General features: G+C 37.8%; 1 protein-coding gene across 4 annotated transcripts; it reads right to left on the bottom strand.

The window, feature by feature from the left end:
* Positions 1–494: 494 nt before the first annotated feature.
* Positions 495–13,231, bottom strand: slc47a5 (solute carrier family 47 member 5). Of its 4 annotated transcripts, none has more exons than XM_039670670.2 (17): positions 13,017–13,229; positions 12,671–12,772; positions 12,391–12,459; positions 11,463–11,611; positions 10,589–10,631; positions 10,417–10,461; positions 10,057–10,154; positions 9,264–9,361; positions 9,051–9,164; positions 8,759–8,826; positions 5,307–5,415; positions 5,134–5,209; positions 4,988–5,057; positions 4,703–4,835; positions 4,325–4,419; positions 2,856–2,927; positions 495–2,777 (listed from the first exon to the last, which is right to left on the bottom strand). In XM_039670670.2, the coding sequence occupies exons 1-17, from the start codon at positions 13,155–13,157 to the stop codon at positions 2,502–2,504; spliced, it is 1,758 nt and encodes a 585-aa protein (XP_039526604.2). In that variant the 5' UTR covers positions 13,158–13,229; the 3' UTR covers positions 495–2,501. The 4 variants fall into 4 exon arrangements, with proteins under 4 accessions (XP_039526604.2, XP_039526605.2, XP_088977330.1 ...); XM_039670671.2 differs by having other exon boundaries at positions 12,671–12,785; positions 13,017–13,104; XM_089121204.1 differs by having other exon boundaries at positions 495–2,927; positions 13,017–13,231.
* Between the last annotated feature and the right edge of the window lie 4,791 nt (positions 13,232–18,022).

Genomic DNA, 18,022 nt, shown 5'->3' with positions numbered 1-18,022 from the left:
AGTATTTACTCCCCCTCATGTTGTTCCAAACCTCTATGTGTTTATTTGTTCTGCTGAACACAAAGGAAGATATTTGGAAGAATGTTTTAATCTAACAGATCTCATTCCCCATTGACTACCATAGTAGGAAAAAATACTGTACATACTATGGTAGTCAATGGGGAATGAGATCTGTTTGATTAAAACATTCTTCCAAATATCTTCCTTTGTGTTCAGCAGAACAAATTAACACATAGAGGTTTGGAACAACATGAGGGTGAGTAAATACTGACAGAAGTTTTATTTTTTGGTGAATTAACCCTTTAACTTAGTGTATCATAGCTTGGTGGAACATTTACTAGAGTAGTGTATTCTGATATGAAAACTGCACACATGCAGGACACTCTGACAGGATGCCCATATCCCTGATTGAAAGAAACATGACCTATATAGTTGTTTGAGGCTTGCAACGGCAATATATTGAGCTTTTTCAGTATCATGTTTATCAGTTTCAGTTTATTATGATAATGCGCCATGTAGTACTCTAACAGTCACCAGATTTCAATCCAGATGCAATAGAGCACATTGGTATGTGGTGAAACGGGAGATTCACATCATGGATGTGCAGCTAACAAATCTGAAACTGTGTGATGCTATCATGTCAATAGGGACCAAAATCTCTGCCGAATGTTTCCAACCCGGTAATAGCAAGGTTTACCTAAAAAAGCAGTTGTGTGTGTGTGTGTCTCCCTGCATGTGTGTCACCTACATCATGGGGACAAAATGTCCCCACAAAGACGGCAATATTCAAAATACTTAAGGGGACTTTTTTATCCCCATGAGGAAAACAGCTTATAAATCATACTAAAATGTTTTTTTTGAAAATGTAAAAATGTAGAAAGTTTCGTGTGATGGGTAGGGTTAGTGTAAGGGGATAGAATATACAGTTTGTACAGTATAAAAATCATTGTGTGTATGGAAAGTCCCCATAAAACATGCAAACACAACATTTGTGTGAACTTTGCATACAACTTTTTTATTTGCCTTGTGCATGTCATACACATTTTTTCATGCTAGCTCTCTTTTTTCTTTTTTCACATCCCCCTCCATTAACCCATTTAAAATGATTCATTCAACTGCTCTTTCAGTTTTCAAATTAAAACCACAAATATGACTTTAACATTTCAAAACCCCAGAATTGTTTATCATTACAACTGTCCTTTGCCGGTAATGTCAATTTTGATCTATTTTGGCTAGTTTCTGCATACATCTCACAGCCGCATGATCATTTACAAACAAATCAGTGAATCATCAATCAGGTTCCAAAAATTAATTAATATCTAAACGTGTGTTATAATATGTTGCATCATCATAGATACAGTATGTTATTTAAGGAAAAATGGTTACTTTTTTAAAGGACAGAAATAAACATTAACATCCTCCTCACACCAACCTTTGAACCACTGGGATGTTTAAAAAGCTGAACGATCTGGCAAGATTTCAAGAGAAAGAATAAGAAAGAAGAGAAATAAAATACAAAAATGTGTTGTACAGCTGCACTGAATTGCTACAGAACTGAGCACATGAATTTTAATGTTGTAAACGTGATAAATATTAAATTATACATGTACATGTGTGAGTGAAATCTAGCTGTCCTGCTTTCCGGAGCAATCTGAACCGAGAGCTTAATACTTATTATAATTCTTAAACATGCGTCATTTAAGTCATAAATTGAACGTTTAATACGTTTCCTATCATCTGTCAAATAAATCTTGCTCATACACCAACCGGTCTCCTTTTATTTCTTATAAGTTAATTTTGTATTAAATTAAGGATGTATGCGAGAGATTAATAAATATCAGGACATCGGATTAATCATTTTCAACATTAATTATTTTAAAATATCAAATCAAGAATGCCGAAATCTACAAAATACTATTCAGAGACTGCTTTTGATTGAACATTAAGCTCTCGCATTAAGTTAAACGTGTTCTACTTTATATTTAATTTTTTTTCTTCAGAAATGCTAATGTAGTCATGCTAAAGGCTTAATGTGGCAGAGGACAGGTACAAATCCCAGATTTTTACTAGGGATTGTGGCATTTTCCTTTCTTATTACTGATGAACATGGCCATGCAGGGCTTGCTTCATTCAAAGTGACTGTTAAAATGAGTTTCTGACCCATGAATGCTTGGGGAAAAGTTGGATTATGTCTTTCTTGTCACTCCCGAACAAAGACATTAGTATTCGCTGCATTAGCTGTATTAGCTGGGAATAATAAAATGTGAATAAAATACATTTTAAATAACGATCTTCAATTTCTACAAATAAAAAAATCTGCATGTTTTTAAATTGATATTTCAAAATATAATTTTCTTATTCAGTGTTTGTCTTTGCAATTAAAAATATATATAATTTAATACGCAATATAATATAATATAATATAATATAATATAATATACATTTGTTATGTATGTAATGCTCCAACAATTGTTTGTAGCTCTATACTCTTGTTTTCAGATTTAGATTGAAGTTGAATGGATGAGAGTTGACGGTGTGGTAAAGTTTGACTCTAAAGTAGTATTTGACCTTAGAGCATAAGACACCTCAGGTAAAGGCACAATGAGATGGATGGCTATCCCTGCAGCTAGGATGAGAAGAGCAGCGAGGGTAGTCAGACCCCTCCTGAGGATCAGCTGAGAGGTAGAGAGCAGAGCTGTGGGCTTTTCCTCCACGCGAGTCACGCCTGGCTCTCCATCCTGATCATTTGAGTTCACAGTCATATACTCTTCCCCATTCTGAGAGCAGACAAGACACAAGCTGAGTTTTCCGAGATGGTTTTTTGTAACAGATACAGTAAAAGTCAACAGACATACCTCTCTGTGCCTCACAGTGAGACTATCAGGGTACACTGTAGAGATTTGACTCTTTCCAGCTCGTTCCACTGCCTGAAATGTTATGTATATAACTTTATATCTAGTTATATAATTCAGATGAGAACAGAAATTAATTAAAGTCAGCATGAAGTCAGTGTTTTTCTTTCATAATGTGCTATCTGAGTGAAACGGCTTCTCGAACAAGGAAATCGTCATTTTGCGTCATTGGAGGATTTTTTGGCCAGAGGCTACAGACCACAGTAAGTAGAAGGGGCTGTCCCACATGTTTTCAACCCGACCATAGAGGGTGGGATCTCACTCACAGCATGTACACATAGTGTCAGACATCTTTTTTTGGAAGGCTCTTGTTCGGTAGAGAAAGCTGAGTAGTAGGGGTTACCATCCTCTTTTTCCCGGACATGTCAAGATCGTAAAATGTCCTGGATTCAACTTTTGCTTTCTGCAGTCGCCACTCATTGTTTACATGTACACCTTTTGTTTCAATCTAAATGAATTCATTTCGATTGGTGAATCTGAATGTAGTGTTTACATGAACGCTAAAAATGTGATCGGTTGATGTGCGTTTTAACATTGCTAAGAAAGTTCCCGCTCCTCCGTGAGAGATACGAGACTGGTGCGTCTCACAGGTCTCGCTCATCAGTAATCACGACACCGGCCTTGCTCGGTTCTCTCACGGCCCTCAGTCTCGTCCTGCTTGCCACAGTAAACATAACGAATGGCGACTGTAGAACGCAAAAGCCAAATCCTGGACATTTTGGGCGATCTCAAAATTCCGGACAGACCCAGTAGCCTAGATTTGTTGTTTAACCACTGCGCTCTATTGCGCTGGCAGCGAAGCAAGTGCATTTTGGGAGTTGTTGTCTTTCATCCACATAAGCCAAAATACATTTTCTGGCTTTTCTCAGTCTAGAAAGCTCCAAATCCAAAAATTATTTCACATTTCTTCTATAAGTGACCCATTTTAAATACAAATTCATCTTTCCAGAGGTGAAGTATCCATTTAAATACGCATCTCTTTAGGCCAGATAATGCAAACTCAGTGTGTTCACTACCTACAGCTCCTAATGTGTGTGCGCTAACTTGGATGGGTTAAATGCAGAGGACAAATTCTGAGTATGGGTTACTATACTTGGCCTTGATGTCACTTTTAGTCATTGATTTAGCAATGCAGTCTGGCTCCATTTTGATAAATAAAAAGCCACTTTTCATAATCCGATCTAATCCTAATGACAAAATCAAGTCCCATATCAAGTCTCATACTAAATGGACTGTGAAAGGCTCACAAAAACCTAAAATAGAAAGCACACCTAAGACTGAAATATGCAGTATACAAAGAGTTTAAATGGAGTCTGCTAAATTAGCCAAAGTAGAAGGAGAAGAATTGAAAAAAAAAAAGAGTCCTATTACGAGAGTGCTACCTTGCAAGAGCTGTAATTAAGATGGCCTACCTCTTTGGTCACTCTCTTCCAGTTGAGTCTAAAAATGACTGCAATGAAAAAACTGGACTGCACACATACACAAATTAGAAGTCCCAGCCAAAAACCTGTGAAAGCAAGAGAGGACATTGCTCTAGGACAGCTGTTATCTCATTACAGAAATGTTTTAATGAATGCTGTGCTCGAGACATATTAATGCAATTCTGCAGGGACCCGTGCTGGGTCCACTCATGTTCTCTACGTGCTTCAACCCGATGAAATTATGATTTATAAAGCACATGTTAACATGGTGACTAGAGAAGATGACAAGTTCACAGAATATCAACGAGTACAAGTGACAATTTAAACTGTTAATAAGATCACAGAATAAAAAAATGAAGGAAAACAAACCAACAACTTGTAATTGTGCAGCAAACATGAGGGAGGTGCCAAGTGGAAGTCCAATGCAGTAATACCCGAAGAAATTAGCAACGGCTGCAATCTTCTGCTGCCCTGATCCTAACAGAATACCCATGCAGACACACTTGAAGAGAGAGTAAAACAATACATTTAGACATTTTTACAGACTTTATAAGTGACTGTGCATTTAAAGCTGCAGCCATCTAAACACAGCCATCTAAAACGAGAAATAAAATAAATTCCTCAGAAAAAGTAAGAGCAATGCGAAGTACTCACAACAAGACCGTCAAAGAACTGAAGCACACAGTAGACGTTAAAAATTTTGGAGACAAGCGCCACAATACGCCTACAAAATAAGACACAATCTTTAGTACAGTACTGTCTAAAGAACATCTTTCTCTGATTTGGAAAACAATACTTACTCGTCTGATGTAAATAAGAAACCAATTATGTTTTTTGTTGAAGCTAGCACAAGACCTTGCAAAACAGCCAAGACAGCTGCATCCAGATGATAAAGGAAAAGAAAAAAAGACATGTCAACCTTGAGCAGACGCTGAAAGATGAATGTGTCAAAGGAATATGGCTGTTTGTAAACCTGTGCAGGTCAGCGAGACCTTGCTGGTGATGATCGCTCCGGCCATATCTCCAGCTCCAAGTGCATTGCCAACACGTACACATGCGGCACCTTGAATCCCTAATGGAAACTGAGATCCCAGTAAAACTTGTTAAGAAAATAAACTACCGTTCCAAAGTTTGGTGTCAGGACGTTGCCTTTCGAGAACGGCTGACTCGTATAGTGTAGCTCTATACTATGGGAAAACACATTTTCTCGAGAATATTGAATCCTTTAGTTTAAAAACGCAGTGCACCTGCACAGCAAGCATAGTGCATGCTGTCTAAGCGCGCTAATTGGCTGGGCTGTAGCAACTGCACAAACCTATGGCGAAGCAGCAAGGACACGCAAACTTATCAGGGTGTTTCCCGCTTTGCATGTGCCGAAACATGCCGGAATGGACGTGGCTGCTGACTATATAAATGGCCCATTTCGCCATAGGAATCAGATTTAATCTCCTTCGGTGAGCCTAGATTAGCATTTTAATTAGTCTCGCATCTCTTCGCTGACTTTTCTGGACAAAGAAGCCTCTATCGCCGTTGGCCCAGCAGTGGAACGCAGTGACCTGCAGCAGCTCAGCGACTGGCGACCTCCTGCTCAGCTTCCTGAATTCGCTCTTCACGAGCTCTCTTTATGTCAGAGAGCAACCCTGCCCCTCGGGTCAGAGGATGAACGAGCTAGATCACGCTGGGTCAGTCCCCATGTGCCTCACTCACTCCAGAGAGCGAGTCACCAGGTCTATTCACAAAGACGGACCAGTGCCCCTCCGGCCCCATCTCAACTGTTGACCCCGCCCCCCGTCTCAGCCAGACAAAGGCACCTGGCCCGCGAAGAGCTGGGTCTCGACTGGTCTACACTGGAACAGCCTGCTAGAAACCGCCTCGATGAGTGGTTCCTGCCGAGGTGCCAACAGGCCCCTCGCCAGCAGCCAGCTCTCTTTTTCCCTGAGGTCCACGAGGAGATCACAAAGTTGTGGCATGTGCCCTACTCGGCTCGCCTGTGTACTTCAACCTTAGCGAAGCTCTCAACACTTGATGGTGCAGGGGACAGGGATATGACAAACTGCCCCCCCCTGGAGTAGGCGGTGGCTGCACATCTTTATCCTCCCACCGCGGTTGGATGGAGGTCTAAGGCAGCACATTCTTCTAAGTCAGGGTTCACCAGTCTCGGTCCTGGAGGGCCACTGTCCCTGCAGAGTTTAGCTCCAACCCTGATCAAAAATGCCTACCTGTGAGTTTCTACTGATCCTGAAGATATTGATTAGCTTGCTCAGGTGTGTTTGACCAGGGTTGGAGCTAAACTTTGCGGGGACAGTGGCCCTCCAGGACCGAGATTGGTGAACCAAGTTCTAAGTCATGCAGAACAACTTCAGCTCTCGCAGGCCAAGCTTAGGGATGTTGGTGGTGGAACCTGACCTTATTAATTCAGTATTTTCATCCTTTTGTAAATCTTTGTATAGTTTTGAATTTCCATCGAACTTGACTGATATGGATGTGTTTTTACAAGATCAAGACTTTCCGGATATGAGCACAGATGCAATTGATCAGTTGAACTGTCCACTGACTAAGCAAGAACTTACATTGGCTCTACAAAATATGCAAAATAATAAGGCACCTGGGACAGATGGGTTCCCGGTTGAATCTTTCAAGGCATTCCACAATCAACTCATTCTGCTGTTACATGATGTTTATGTAGAATCTCAGTCAAATGGCTCTTATCCTTTCACTTTGAGACAGGCTTCTATTAGCCTTCTTCTGAAAAAGTGCAAGGATCCCGAACTTTGTACTTCTTTTAGACCTATCTCTTTGATGAATGTCGGTACCAAGGTTAACAGTTATTGAGATCTGTTCAGATGAGAGCTTGGCTCAAGCCAGACCGCACTCTATTCAACAGCTAGCTGCTTCGTTCAAAGCGGGCTCCCTCACGCCCCTCGGAACGTTTCAAAGGGCACTGGGCGTTAAGGTGTCTGCAACGTAAGTACTTCAGCTCGGTCTACTGTGTATGCTGTCTACTGCAGCCCCCTTCAACATTGGCTGAAACCCCTAGATCCATATTCGTATGAAGCACCACCCGGACTTTCCTTTCTCTAAGATCTGCTGGACGCGAGCCGGACCCCCGAGTTCAAAGTGCATGAGGCTGCCATAGCAGCCCTCCATGCTGCTGTGGCCGGCCAATCTTTAGGATAACCAGCATGACCTCACCCTCTATCCCTGCCTGGGACCAATCTACGTTCCTCAAGGACCCCCTTTTGAGACCCTTCAGTCGGTTGACTTAAAGCCACTTTCGCTCAAGACCGCACTCCTGCTAGCCCTAGCATCGGTCAAGCGAGTAGACGATTTACAAGCACTCCTCCTGCCTTCAGTTTAGGCCCTACGACTCCATAGTTGTCCTCAAACCAAGACATGGTTATGTACCCAAGTTTCTCTTGTTCAGAGCCCAGGTTATTTCACTATCGGCTCTTCCCCTGTAGGAAGACAATAGAGACTTGAATCTACACTGCCCTGTCAGGGCTCTCAGAGTCTATTTAGGAGCATTCTGCCTGTTCAGGCAGTTGGAATAGCTTTTTGTATGCTTCGGTGGCCGCACAAAAGGGTCCCCGGTCACGAAGCAGAGATTTTCACAATGGATAGTAGATGCTATCTCTTTAGCCTACACTTCAATGGGCCTTCATTGCCCCATAGACGTCAGTCAGGGCTCATTCCACAAGGGGCATGGCCTCTTGATGGGCATGGTCCAGTGGTGTACCAATTGAAGACATTTGTGCTGCAGCCGGCTTGTCTTCGCTGTCCACATTTGTACGATTTTACAACTTGGAAGTGCCGACCCTGCAGGCACGGGTCCTTTCTATATAGGAGGTCTTGGTCCCTGTTGGGCCCAAACCTCTACATATCCCTTCGAGGGCCCCATCTCCCCGTTGGATTTTGACTTTAGTTCTAGTAAAAGTCTCAGGCTTGTCCGCTCTAGGCGGTAGTCAGAGCGAAGTCATCAGCTAATAGCTCAGCTTTTTAAAATAGTTTCCCATAGCGTATAACTACGCAATACGAGTGAACAGTTCTCGAAAGGGAACGTACTTGGTTACTAACGGTTACCTACAGGTAAGCAGTTATGGTTCTTTAATGAATAGAAAGTTTAAAAAAACTTAATTTATTTGAAACAGAAATCTTTTGTAACATTATAAATATTTTTACTGTGACTTTTGATCAGTTTAATGTAAAAGTGCAATTAAGAAAATTATTTTGAACAATAGTATATGTGTGTAGCTAGTTCATAATTTATTAGTTCTCTATTCTCTATGATTCTTTATAGCCTATACTTTTTTGTCTGGTTATGTGAAACAAAGTAAATCATTGTTTGATAAGTAGTGGGAGAAGAGAAGCATGTGCCATGTTCCTTCTGGAACTTAATAATTGGTGGAATATTGAGGCTTAAATTACCATGTAGTTGATAAAAGCCAGCATAATGACTGCATGTTGAGCTGCAAGATCCAACTCTCCCAGCATCCCTGAAAGAGACAGATATTTGGAAATGTGTTTCATTTGCAAATAGCCGCTGCCAAACTAACCTGAAACCACATTAAGCACTTCATCCAAACAAACATTGTAATTAGAGGATGTTCTTCATGACAATAGGCCTAATAAAATGCATAGTACTATCACATTTTACAGGCTTTCTTTCTGTATATAAACACAAAGAAATTGTTTTTGACTTCAGTCCTTTAGAAATTACCTGCTAAGAACCCTCCAGCCTCATAAATCCACCACTCGAAGCAGAGCATCATGGTACTGGGGATGGCCAGTTTCATATATCCATCCCACTCCTGTAGTGAGTCACATGACCAGCCTGTGGTGGGCAGAGAAAGATACTGCAGACACAGATGGAGTGGTATTTTATGGACTTATTAAAAGATTATTCACCATTAAGTTTATCTAGTTTGCTCACCTCCCCATGTTTGAATGTGGAGCTTCTTCCAGCGGATATATAAATATAGGAAAACACAAATATAGATCTGAGATATGGTATTGCCTGCTGCAGATCCACTGAAATACAAATACCAGAAAAATGCATGACTTTAAAACTAGTACGGTAGTTCAATATCATTGTATGGATGGACATATAAGCAATATTAAATGAAAAACTGTCAAGGCACGAATATGAGTGTCTTGTGGTTTATGGAAGGATTATGTTTGATAGTTTTTATACATTTTTATTTGACACTTTAAACACATTATGGTGAGTTACTGCATGTGTTTTTAAAAAATAAAATAAAAATAATCCCAAACAAGAATCAGATCATGCGTATCCAAACAACACACAATGGCATTTCAATTCATTCGTCGTTTCACTACCATGCAAATCCTCCCCAAGGCCTCATGGGATAAAGTGTCCATTAGATAGGCACTTCAGAATCTCATCCAGATACTTTTCGCCTACTGTTTTATGAATACTGTAAATTTTAACATTTTACTGTTTTTCACCTACTATATATAATAGAAAAGTATGCGATTTCAGATTCAGACAGTCACTTGATTCGTTGCTGAAGGAATCCGTTTGTTTGAATGAATCGGTTGAATGAATCACTAATAAACATATAAACAGTGAAAAATCCCTGTAGCCTACAGGACAAAATATTAGGAAACAGCGCTTAAACAATCAATTTCACCGACTGTAACTATAATGAATATCTAACACAATACATATTGTATGTAAATGAGATGACAGCACATCGACTTACTATAACCCAAGGTTCAACCAGTTGAGAAGGATGTAGTTTGTCGCCACATTTGCAATGTTGGCTGCAATGGCTGCATACATCTGAGGAAGAATCACACCCTACAGACCCAAAACAGCTACTGTTAAAGCTTCCTTTGGATTTATAGTCACTGCTGTGACATTATATTGAGTGACGCATACTGTATGAAGCTACATTTACAAATCATACAGCAAGAAGATCTTTGCCAGTAAAGATCACAGTTGAAGGCTGGATTTGATAGGATACTCTGCAGGTTCTAAGATCTTGCATGCAACATTACTTTGAAGAGCTCAGCTAAGGTGCTTATCTACACTTACAACTAGCCAAAAGAAGATTGCATACCTGGTTCTGGAGATAGGCTACTTGCAGCTGATGCAAAAACATAGCCTGTGTGAAGAAAGAGAGAAAGGGAAACACTGCTGGCTGGAGCTGGGTGAATATGTGTATCATTTTTCAGGATATAGAATGTAGATTATATGGCAAGAGGAAAATTATGCTATTTTTTATGACTCACTGGGACTGCTGGCAGGTAACAGACCACATAGAGTTGAGCTATCCTGAAAAGGAACACATTTGTAACTGATATAGAGGACAAGGCACCATGAATAATTTTAAATAGAATGCTGCGAGTTATCACAGAGCAGAATAAATCTGCTGCACTGTCATTTCCATCCTGGCCTGCATCTAAATTGTTTATTAGTGCATGTGTCTTTGCACATTAAAACGCCTCATTTAATATTTATTTAGGAAAGGAAGTCACAAAATATGTTTGTAGAGATAGGGAGAATTGTCATTCTAAGACGCTCTCTTGTTTGCTCAAAACCTTGGGGACATATAATTTTACACTAACATGCATAAATATTGTTTGTTTTTTTGGCTCTAGTCAAAATGATTTATTCATTCTAAATGGTAAACAATAAGTCATTCAGCACATACTTTTATTAACCTGGTTTAGTTGCAGTTTAAGCCACCACACCATAACATTTTACAGTTTTAACAGTTTTTTTTTCTTATCCAGTAAAAATATCGAAATATCTACACATTTTCTGCAAAATTTCATAAAACATGTTTTCGTAAAATATAGATTTGTCCTTGTTTTTAGCATAAACATCAAAAGATTTTGTTAGGGTTAAGAAAAAGCACTATATGTATACAATTATTAATGTATTATACTTTCGGTAGGGTTAGTTGAATAAGTTGACATATAGGCTTGCAAAGATAGTTAGTATAATGTCTGTTGGTGGATGATCAAAATAAAGTGAAGCAGATATTAAGCAGACTGTCTGCTTGACATGTACATGTAGGTGCAACGTTACTTATAGTAAACACAGTGTCTAAAAGGGACCATCGAAATAAAGTGTTACCAATTTATTTGTTTATTGACTCACCTGGCCACCTCTGGGTCTTGACCCAGCAGAAGAAGGATGGGTTGTGTGTTTATTAGCAGAGCCCAACAGGGCAAACAAAAGAGCAGGAGGATCAGGACACTTCTCTGCAAGATGATGCCAACACGGTACAGGTTCTTCCCACCAAAGGTCTGAGGGGAACATAAGACCAAATCTCAGGCACGGCACTTTAAACTGATACTGTATTCCTGAAATGTCTCATCTGGTACCAAATTCAGAATTTCAGTATTCTGTATTTAACTGCAAGAGTTCCAGTGGGGTGCAAAAATTGCTTATTTAGCATTTTCCTAATTTAATACACATCTGACTTTCTGTACAAAATATTAAATTAATACATTTGCAAGGGGGTTTTGAAACCTCTCCAGTGTGGTATGAGACTTTTGGACCCCACTGCATCCACACACACTGTAAAATGGATATGCTTTATCTAATCAAAAAAAATTGTGGCAACAGATTACAAGCAATATTATTAATTAAATTTAACAAATTTGAATTGAGTAATAATTAATCAAATTAATTCCTTAAAAGTCAACCATTTAAAATTAGTAAAACTTACAATAAATACAAACAAAACAAAAACATAAATTGAAGTCACCATTATGGTGATCAGTGTTTTTCTCCTTCAGTGATTCTGCTTGTTAACATCAGGTGTCTTCAATGTTGGCAACATAAAATAAAGAGTTCTTAATTAATCTTTGACGTCTGTCTGTTCGTGAGATATTTTTGTAAATTTTTTTGGTGTAAACTTTACTCATTTTAAATGGTTAACATTTAAGGAATAATTTGATCATTTATTACTCAATTCTAATTTGTTAAATTTAATTAATAATATTGCTTGTAATGTAATCTGTTGCCACAATTCAATTGATTAGATAAAGCATATTAATTTTTACAGTGCAAATTTTCATACCTGAGAGATAAGCGTGTCAGCAGCCAGCGCAAGACCTCCACCTGTAGCCGCAGTTGTTATGTTTATCGTCTGATAAATCAGAATAACCCGTATCAGTTACTTCTCAGCCATGCTCTGAACTCAGTACACTAGCTTCAAAACCAAGGGCTTATGATATGTCAAACCTCTGATGGCTGAACTTTACGACACTGTGCATTTCATACACCATTGTTTATTTTACAACAAAGCAAACAGGTTGAAACACTCAAGAGGAATAATAAGCAGACTGAAACAAACTCACAGCTGAAGCCATTCCATAACCAGCCAGCTCACTGTTTCCCAGGCGACCACAAAACATTGTTATGACAAACGGCAGGAGATAATTCAGAATGCGCGATGCAACCTGGAATGACAACCTGAGAATTGTCAGTAAATGAGAAGTGTGTGAGAGCACTAAGCCATTTGAGGAAATAATGACAGTCCTTCGCAGATTCATTCCTTACCACATGAGGTGAAAGTTATGGTATGTTAATATGAATTACCACATGAGGTGAAAGTCTATTATGTTAATATGAATATGTGAATATTTCATCCTTATGTTATGTGCATAATATTAGTGTATAGGTAAGAGAAGTAAGAGTTCATACCAGGGGTCCGGTCATGCGCAGGATGTTGTAGAGCTCCTGTCTATATACCAGAGGGATACATCGTCTCACGGATCTACAGCAAAAAAGCTTGGAACTAGGCTCCATTGACGAAGCTTCAGTCCTGGGACCTGAAACATCCATGAGCTTCTTCGGCCTGATCTGCAGTGAGGCCAGAGACACAACAGGGAACGATCCTGCTGCTCCAGCAGTGTTGCTCACAGGTCAATGTTGCAAAGTTTCACCATCTTAAAAGCTTACTGATTAGATGAAGCTGATGTGTTTAACTTTGCATTTAGATGACCTAAAGACAATTCGCATTTCTTGAGAATTTGAGAAATGTGTTCAGCATGTGCCATTACAGTCAGAACTTTTATTAGATGACATAGATTTAGATATGATTAACAACATATTTGTGCCATTTTAATGCTAACCTTTAAAGGTGCAAAACTATTTGTTAAATGGAATCATAAGCAACTGGAATGGTTCCAGATTTCTATCCCTATTATGTCAATGTGATTCCATATAACCTAACATGTGGCCAATGATTGGAGTTCACTGCATGAACTACATACAAGAGGGGGAAACTGTGCTTTAATTATAGGCCTATATGGAAAATGCAGATGTTGGAATTGAGAATTTATTCACCTGCAGGTGATAGGTGCGTGAAAAAAAAAGACCAAATAAGTAGGTCATAAAATCTACAAAAAAAACAAGGAAAAGCGTATATTTTTCGACAGCACTTGATTCAGTTGTACTAACACTTTCTCTTCTCTTCTATTTTAAAAAAAATTGCACTAAAAGTAAACTGAGAGGGGTTGTAGCACTTACGTATTGTTGTCCTACTGTTAGTTTAACTGCTTCTATTTTTCGCTTTGGATAAAAGCATCTGCTAAATGAATAAAAGTAAATGTAAATCACCAAACTAATTGATTTAGAGACGATAAATGATGGGGCTAATGAAATTCTGCCAATTATGTTGAATCTTTGCAACTGGCTATTTAGTTAGCTGGTAGTCCAAATAAATACAGCTTGATTTTGCCACATGCATCAATTTGGTGCTTGTTTATTCACGTTCCTCACCAGAAGTGGGCTCTCAAAACACTCTCAGCCCACTTTTGGCTATTTCTGTCAGGTATAATGTATTGTCCACTGCGTTTAGCTTTGGCAGTCTGAAATGAAAATAACCCAAATGTGAAGAGCCTTTCACCTCCTGTACTTTCTATTTTAGCCGGTTGCAGGTATAGGGAAATAACAGCATAATTTATCCTGCACAAACTTTTTGACACATTTGTAGCAATAACGAGATGGCGAATGTGATTTTTTATCAACTTTACCATTACAATTCAGCAAGGTTTTAAGTTTATGCAGCAGTTGGCAGTGAGGCAACTGCCGCTTACTTTCGTTTTGCCAATTATGTTTATTTTGTTATTAAAGTTTTGCTTGCCGGTTCCTACCTTGTTCTTCCCAGAGTTTTTAACTTTGTTAGTATTTTTAGCCAATCAGTTGAATTATAAATGCCAATTAACAAATCACTTTATCCTCACGTAAAAAAATCATATAAAAAAAGAAGCTATGTGTGTAAAGTTCATAATAAATTACAGAACATCTATGAAATAAAATTATAAAATAACTTAGCCATAATGCAAGTATATGTCAGACAGAATAAACTCATCACCATTCCAACATAAAAAAAAAAAAAAACAATCTCAGGTGTGGCATATCAAGATGGATTATTAGGTTGATTAGGTTGAGTCCATTGTGGTGTCAGTGGACAAAAAGAGAAAATGTGTTCTAGATCTAGACTACAATACCATGAAATTAGTAATAGAAAAGTTGAGACGAAATGAAACAAGAAAAAAATAAAAAATAAAACAAAAAGCACAAATTTAAACCCTAGGACAAAATAACAATAAAAAACAAACCAAAAACTAAAAAAGAAAAAAAAAAAAACATAAAAAAGCTAAAAAAACAACAAAACAAATAAAAAGAACAGCAAAAAAAAGAAAAAAAAAATAGAAAACCAAACTAGGAATGAAACAAGTTTCTCAGTACACTGTAAAACATAAACCGTAAATTTTACGGTAAAAAACCGGCAGCTGTGGTTGCCAGAACTTTACCGTTAAAAATACGGTAGGAACGTTAATGGTTTTACAGACTTAAAATATGGTTTATTACTGTAAATTTTAAGTTATTTTCTGATTAAATGTTGATTTACCAACTTATTGATATCTGTTTTAGACCATTGTAATACACTGACAACCATTAATCATCACAGCAGTGATGAGAGTTACTTGAGCAATCACAGATCATCATAAGTGATTGCCTATTTAAATAATACTTATATAAAGAAGCTGCACAGTGTCATTCACACAAACATTAAACACCATCATGGTAACACACATTAAATTAAAAAATGCAATAAACATTAATTTAACAACATTAAATGTAACATAAAACCCTAATGTACATAACGGATTAGAAAAAAAAACAATAAAACTATGAGGAACTATAGTTATTTCAACAAAAATACATCAAATGTAAAGTGTCACACAGAGAATTGTGGGAATGTCAATTTACGGTTTTTCACTGTAAATTATACAACGATTTGTTCTTTTTCACTTTCAAAAACTGTAAATTTAACGGTATTTTACTGTAAAATTATATCACAGTTATTTACCGTATAAAGTACGGAAACTTTCTGTTAACAAATTAACAGTTTTGCACTGTAGCATTTTTACAGTCTTTTACTGTTAAAATCACGGATATTTTTTACAGTGTACGCACAAAAAAATAAATAAATAAAAAACACATAAAGAACTAAAGTAGAAAACAAAAGAACACTGAACCCCCCAAAAAAGGCCTTTTCACATTTATAAGGTCAACATGCAAATCATACAAATTCTAATTGTATATTCTTGCATTGTAAATATTTTCTGCTATTTCACAAACGTTAAAGGAGTAGTTCACTTTAAAAAACAACAACAACAAAAAAAAACTTTGCTGATAATTTACACCCCCCCATGTCATATAACACATCCATGTCATTCTTTCTTCAGTCGAAAAGAAATTAAGGTTTTTGATGAAAACATTCCAGGATTTTTCTCCATGTAATGCACTTTACGGTTCAAGGTACAAAAGACAGTTTCAGAGCAAACTGCAATCTGTTCAAAGGGTTTTAAACGATTCCAGACGATGAAGGGTCTTATCAAGCGAAACGTTCGCTCATTTAAAAAAAATAACAAAGTTTAAGTTTTATAAGCTCAAATGGTCGCCTTGCTCTGTTCTGTGATTCGTGTTCGTGACTCTCCTGTTCAAACTCGTTTATCAAAATGAACGAATTTTTTTCGTGTCATTTGGTTCATTCAACGAACAAAATGAACAAATTGACTCGGGAAAAGATTCGTTCATTTTGATGAACGAGTTCGAACAGGAGAGTTGGATCTTGGATGACATGGGCTGAGTAAATTATCAGCAAAAGTGAACTACTCCTTTAAGGCAGTAATGATGATTCTGGACGTATCAACTGTACCTTTAACAGGAACTTGCTCGAGACACTGCTGGATGCTACACGACTTTCTCATAAACAACAGTGAGTTGAAAACTAGTCCCCGGGGGCTCATGGGCTTGACCCTGCAGCTGAAGAATGTTCTGTAGCAGGATATGAATTTTCACAGACTAGCTGCTGTATGTAATAGTTAGTGAAAGAGTACGCTATAGTGCTTATTTATGGTTGTTTTGCAGAAGGTTTTTGCTTGTCAGGTCAAAACAAGTCCTTGTCCAGGAAGTCATTTGATACTAAACTGCAGTCTCAGAAAGCTCCGGATCATCAAATATGCATCATAATGAACACTGAAAGTGTTCTACTGTAGTGGAACTACTGGTCTTAAAGGCCCCCTTTACAGGAATCATATCTACTATGAGTTTGATTTGCTTCCATTAAAAGGCTGGAGAAAAAAAAAACCCCTCAATGATATTGCTGTGCTGGGACCAATGTTCATAATGATATAAAAGGCTCTAATGTGTAGGCTGAATATTCATTTTTAAAGCCATCAAGTTAAATTTACAGAATTATATCAGATTGAAATAGGCTCTACGTTGTGAGGTTTCAAAATATGGTCCCTGCCTTTAAAAAAAAAAGGTTTGTAGTATTTCTATAAAAGCAATAGAGTTCAGATCAGATCAAATGAAATTGCAAGGTAAAAACAGGATGGGACATTTTCTAATTAAAGTAACCCAAATGACAGGAAAATATAAACATGAATTTGCAGAGAAGATGATTAATAGTAATGCTCATTTTGGTGATAAATTAAGTGATTATCAGCAATATTTGAAAAGAGGAATTACCACGCAAATATGATAAAGATGCACTCAATCGAAAATGTGCAACAATGCAGGCAGGTCAAGATCAATAATCCAATTGATAAATTCACACAATTTAAACCTGCTGACCTCTCCAGTACATATCTGGAGCATTAATATAATATGCTAAAGTGTGTGAATTGTGATTAAAGGATTTCCATAGCATGCAAAAGAATGAACGGGATACATTTATTAAAGGCTTAGTTCACCCAAAAATGAATGTAATTAATTACTCACTCTCATATCATTCCAAACCCGCAAGACTTTCGTTCAAGTTCAAAACACAAATGAACACCTTTTCGATGAAATCTGAGAGCTTTCTGTCCTTCCATGACATCTACGCAACTGAAACTTTGACGCTTCAAAAAGTTCATAAAGAGATCGTAAAGCGGATCCATATGATTTGAGCAGTTTAGTCCGAATTTAAACAGAAACATAAGATTAATCTCTATGAAATAAAAAATCTTTGGAGACTTTTGGGATATTGTAAATGCACAACTGCAGGAAATATATCACACTGTTACCTATAACAGCCTATTAGCCACTGAGAATATGTTCACCTCCTGACTTTAAAAGACCTGCGACAATATCTTGAAAACTGTCCCTTGAGAGAGAAAGAAAAAGTTAATTTCACTAGAAACCTTGTC

This window comes from Pimephales promelas, chromosome 16 (assembly GCF_988280905.1).
Source record: "Pimephales promelas chromosome 16, fPimPro1.hap1.1, whole genome shotgun sequence".
Taxonomy (NCBI): domain Eukaryota; kingdom Metazoa; phylum Chordata; class Actinopteri; order Cypriniformes; family Leuciscidae; genus Pimephales; species Pimephales promelas.
This window is presented reverse-complemented; position numbering and strand designations above follow the sequence as displayed.

Bases quoted from the DNA above. Each gene is read 5' to 3' on its own strand.
- slc47a5 (XM_089121204.1), bottom strand. From the start codon at position 13,157: ATGGATGTTTCAGGTCCCAGGACTGAAGCTTCGTCAATGGAGCCTAGT. The intron at 9,165-9,263 runs GTGAGCAAACTA...TGCCCACCACAG, and splicing joins CCACATTCAAACATGGGGAG to GCTGGTCATGTGACTCACTA. The intron at 2,928-4,324 runs GTAGGCCATCTT...ATAACATTTCAG, and splicing joins GGAAGAGAGTGACCAAAGAG to GCAGTGGAACGAGCTGGAAA.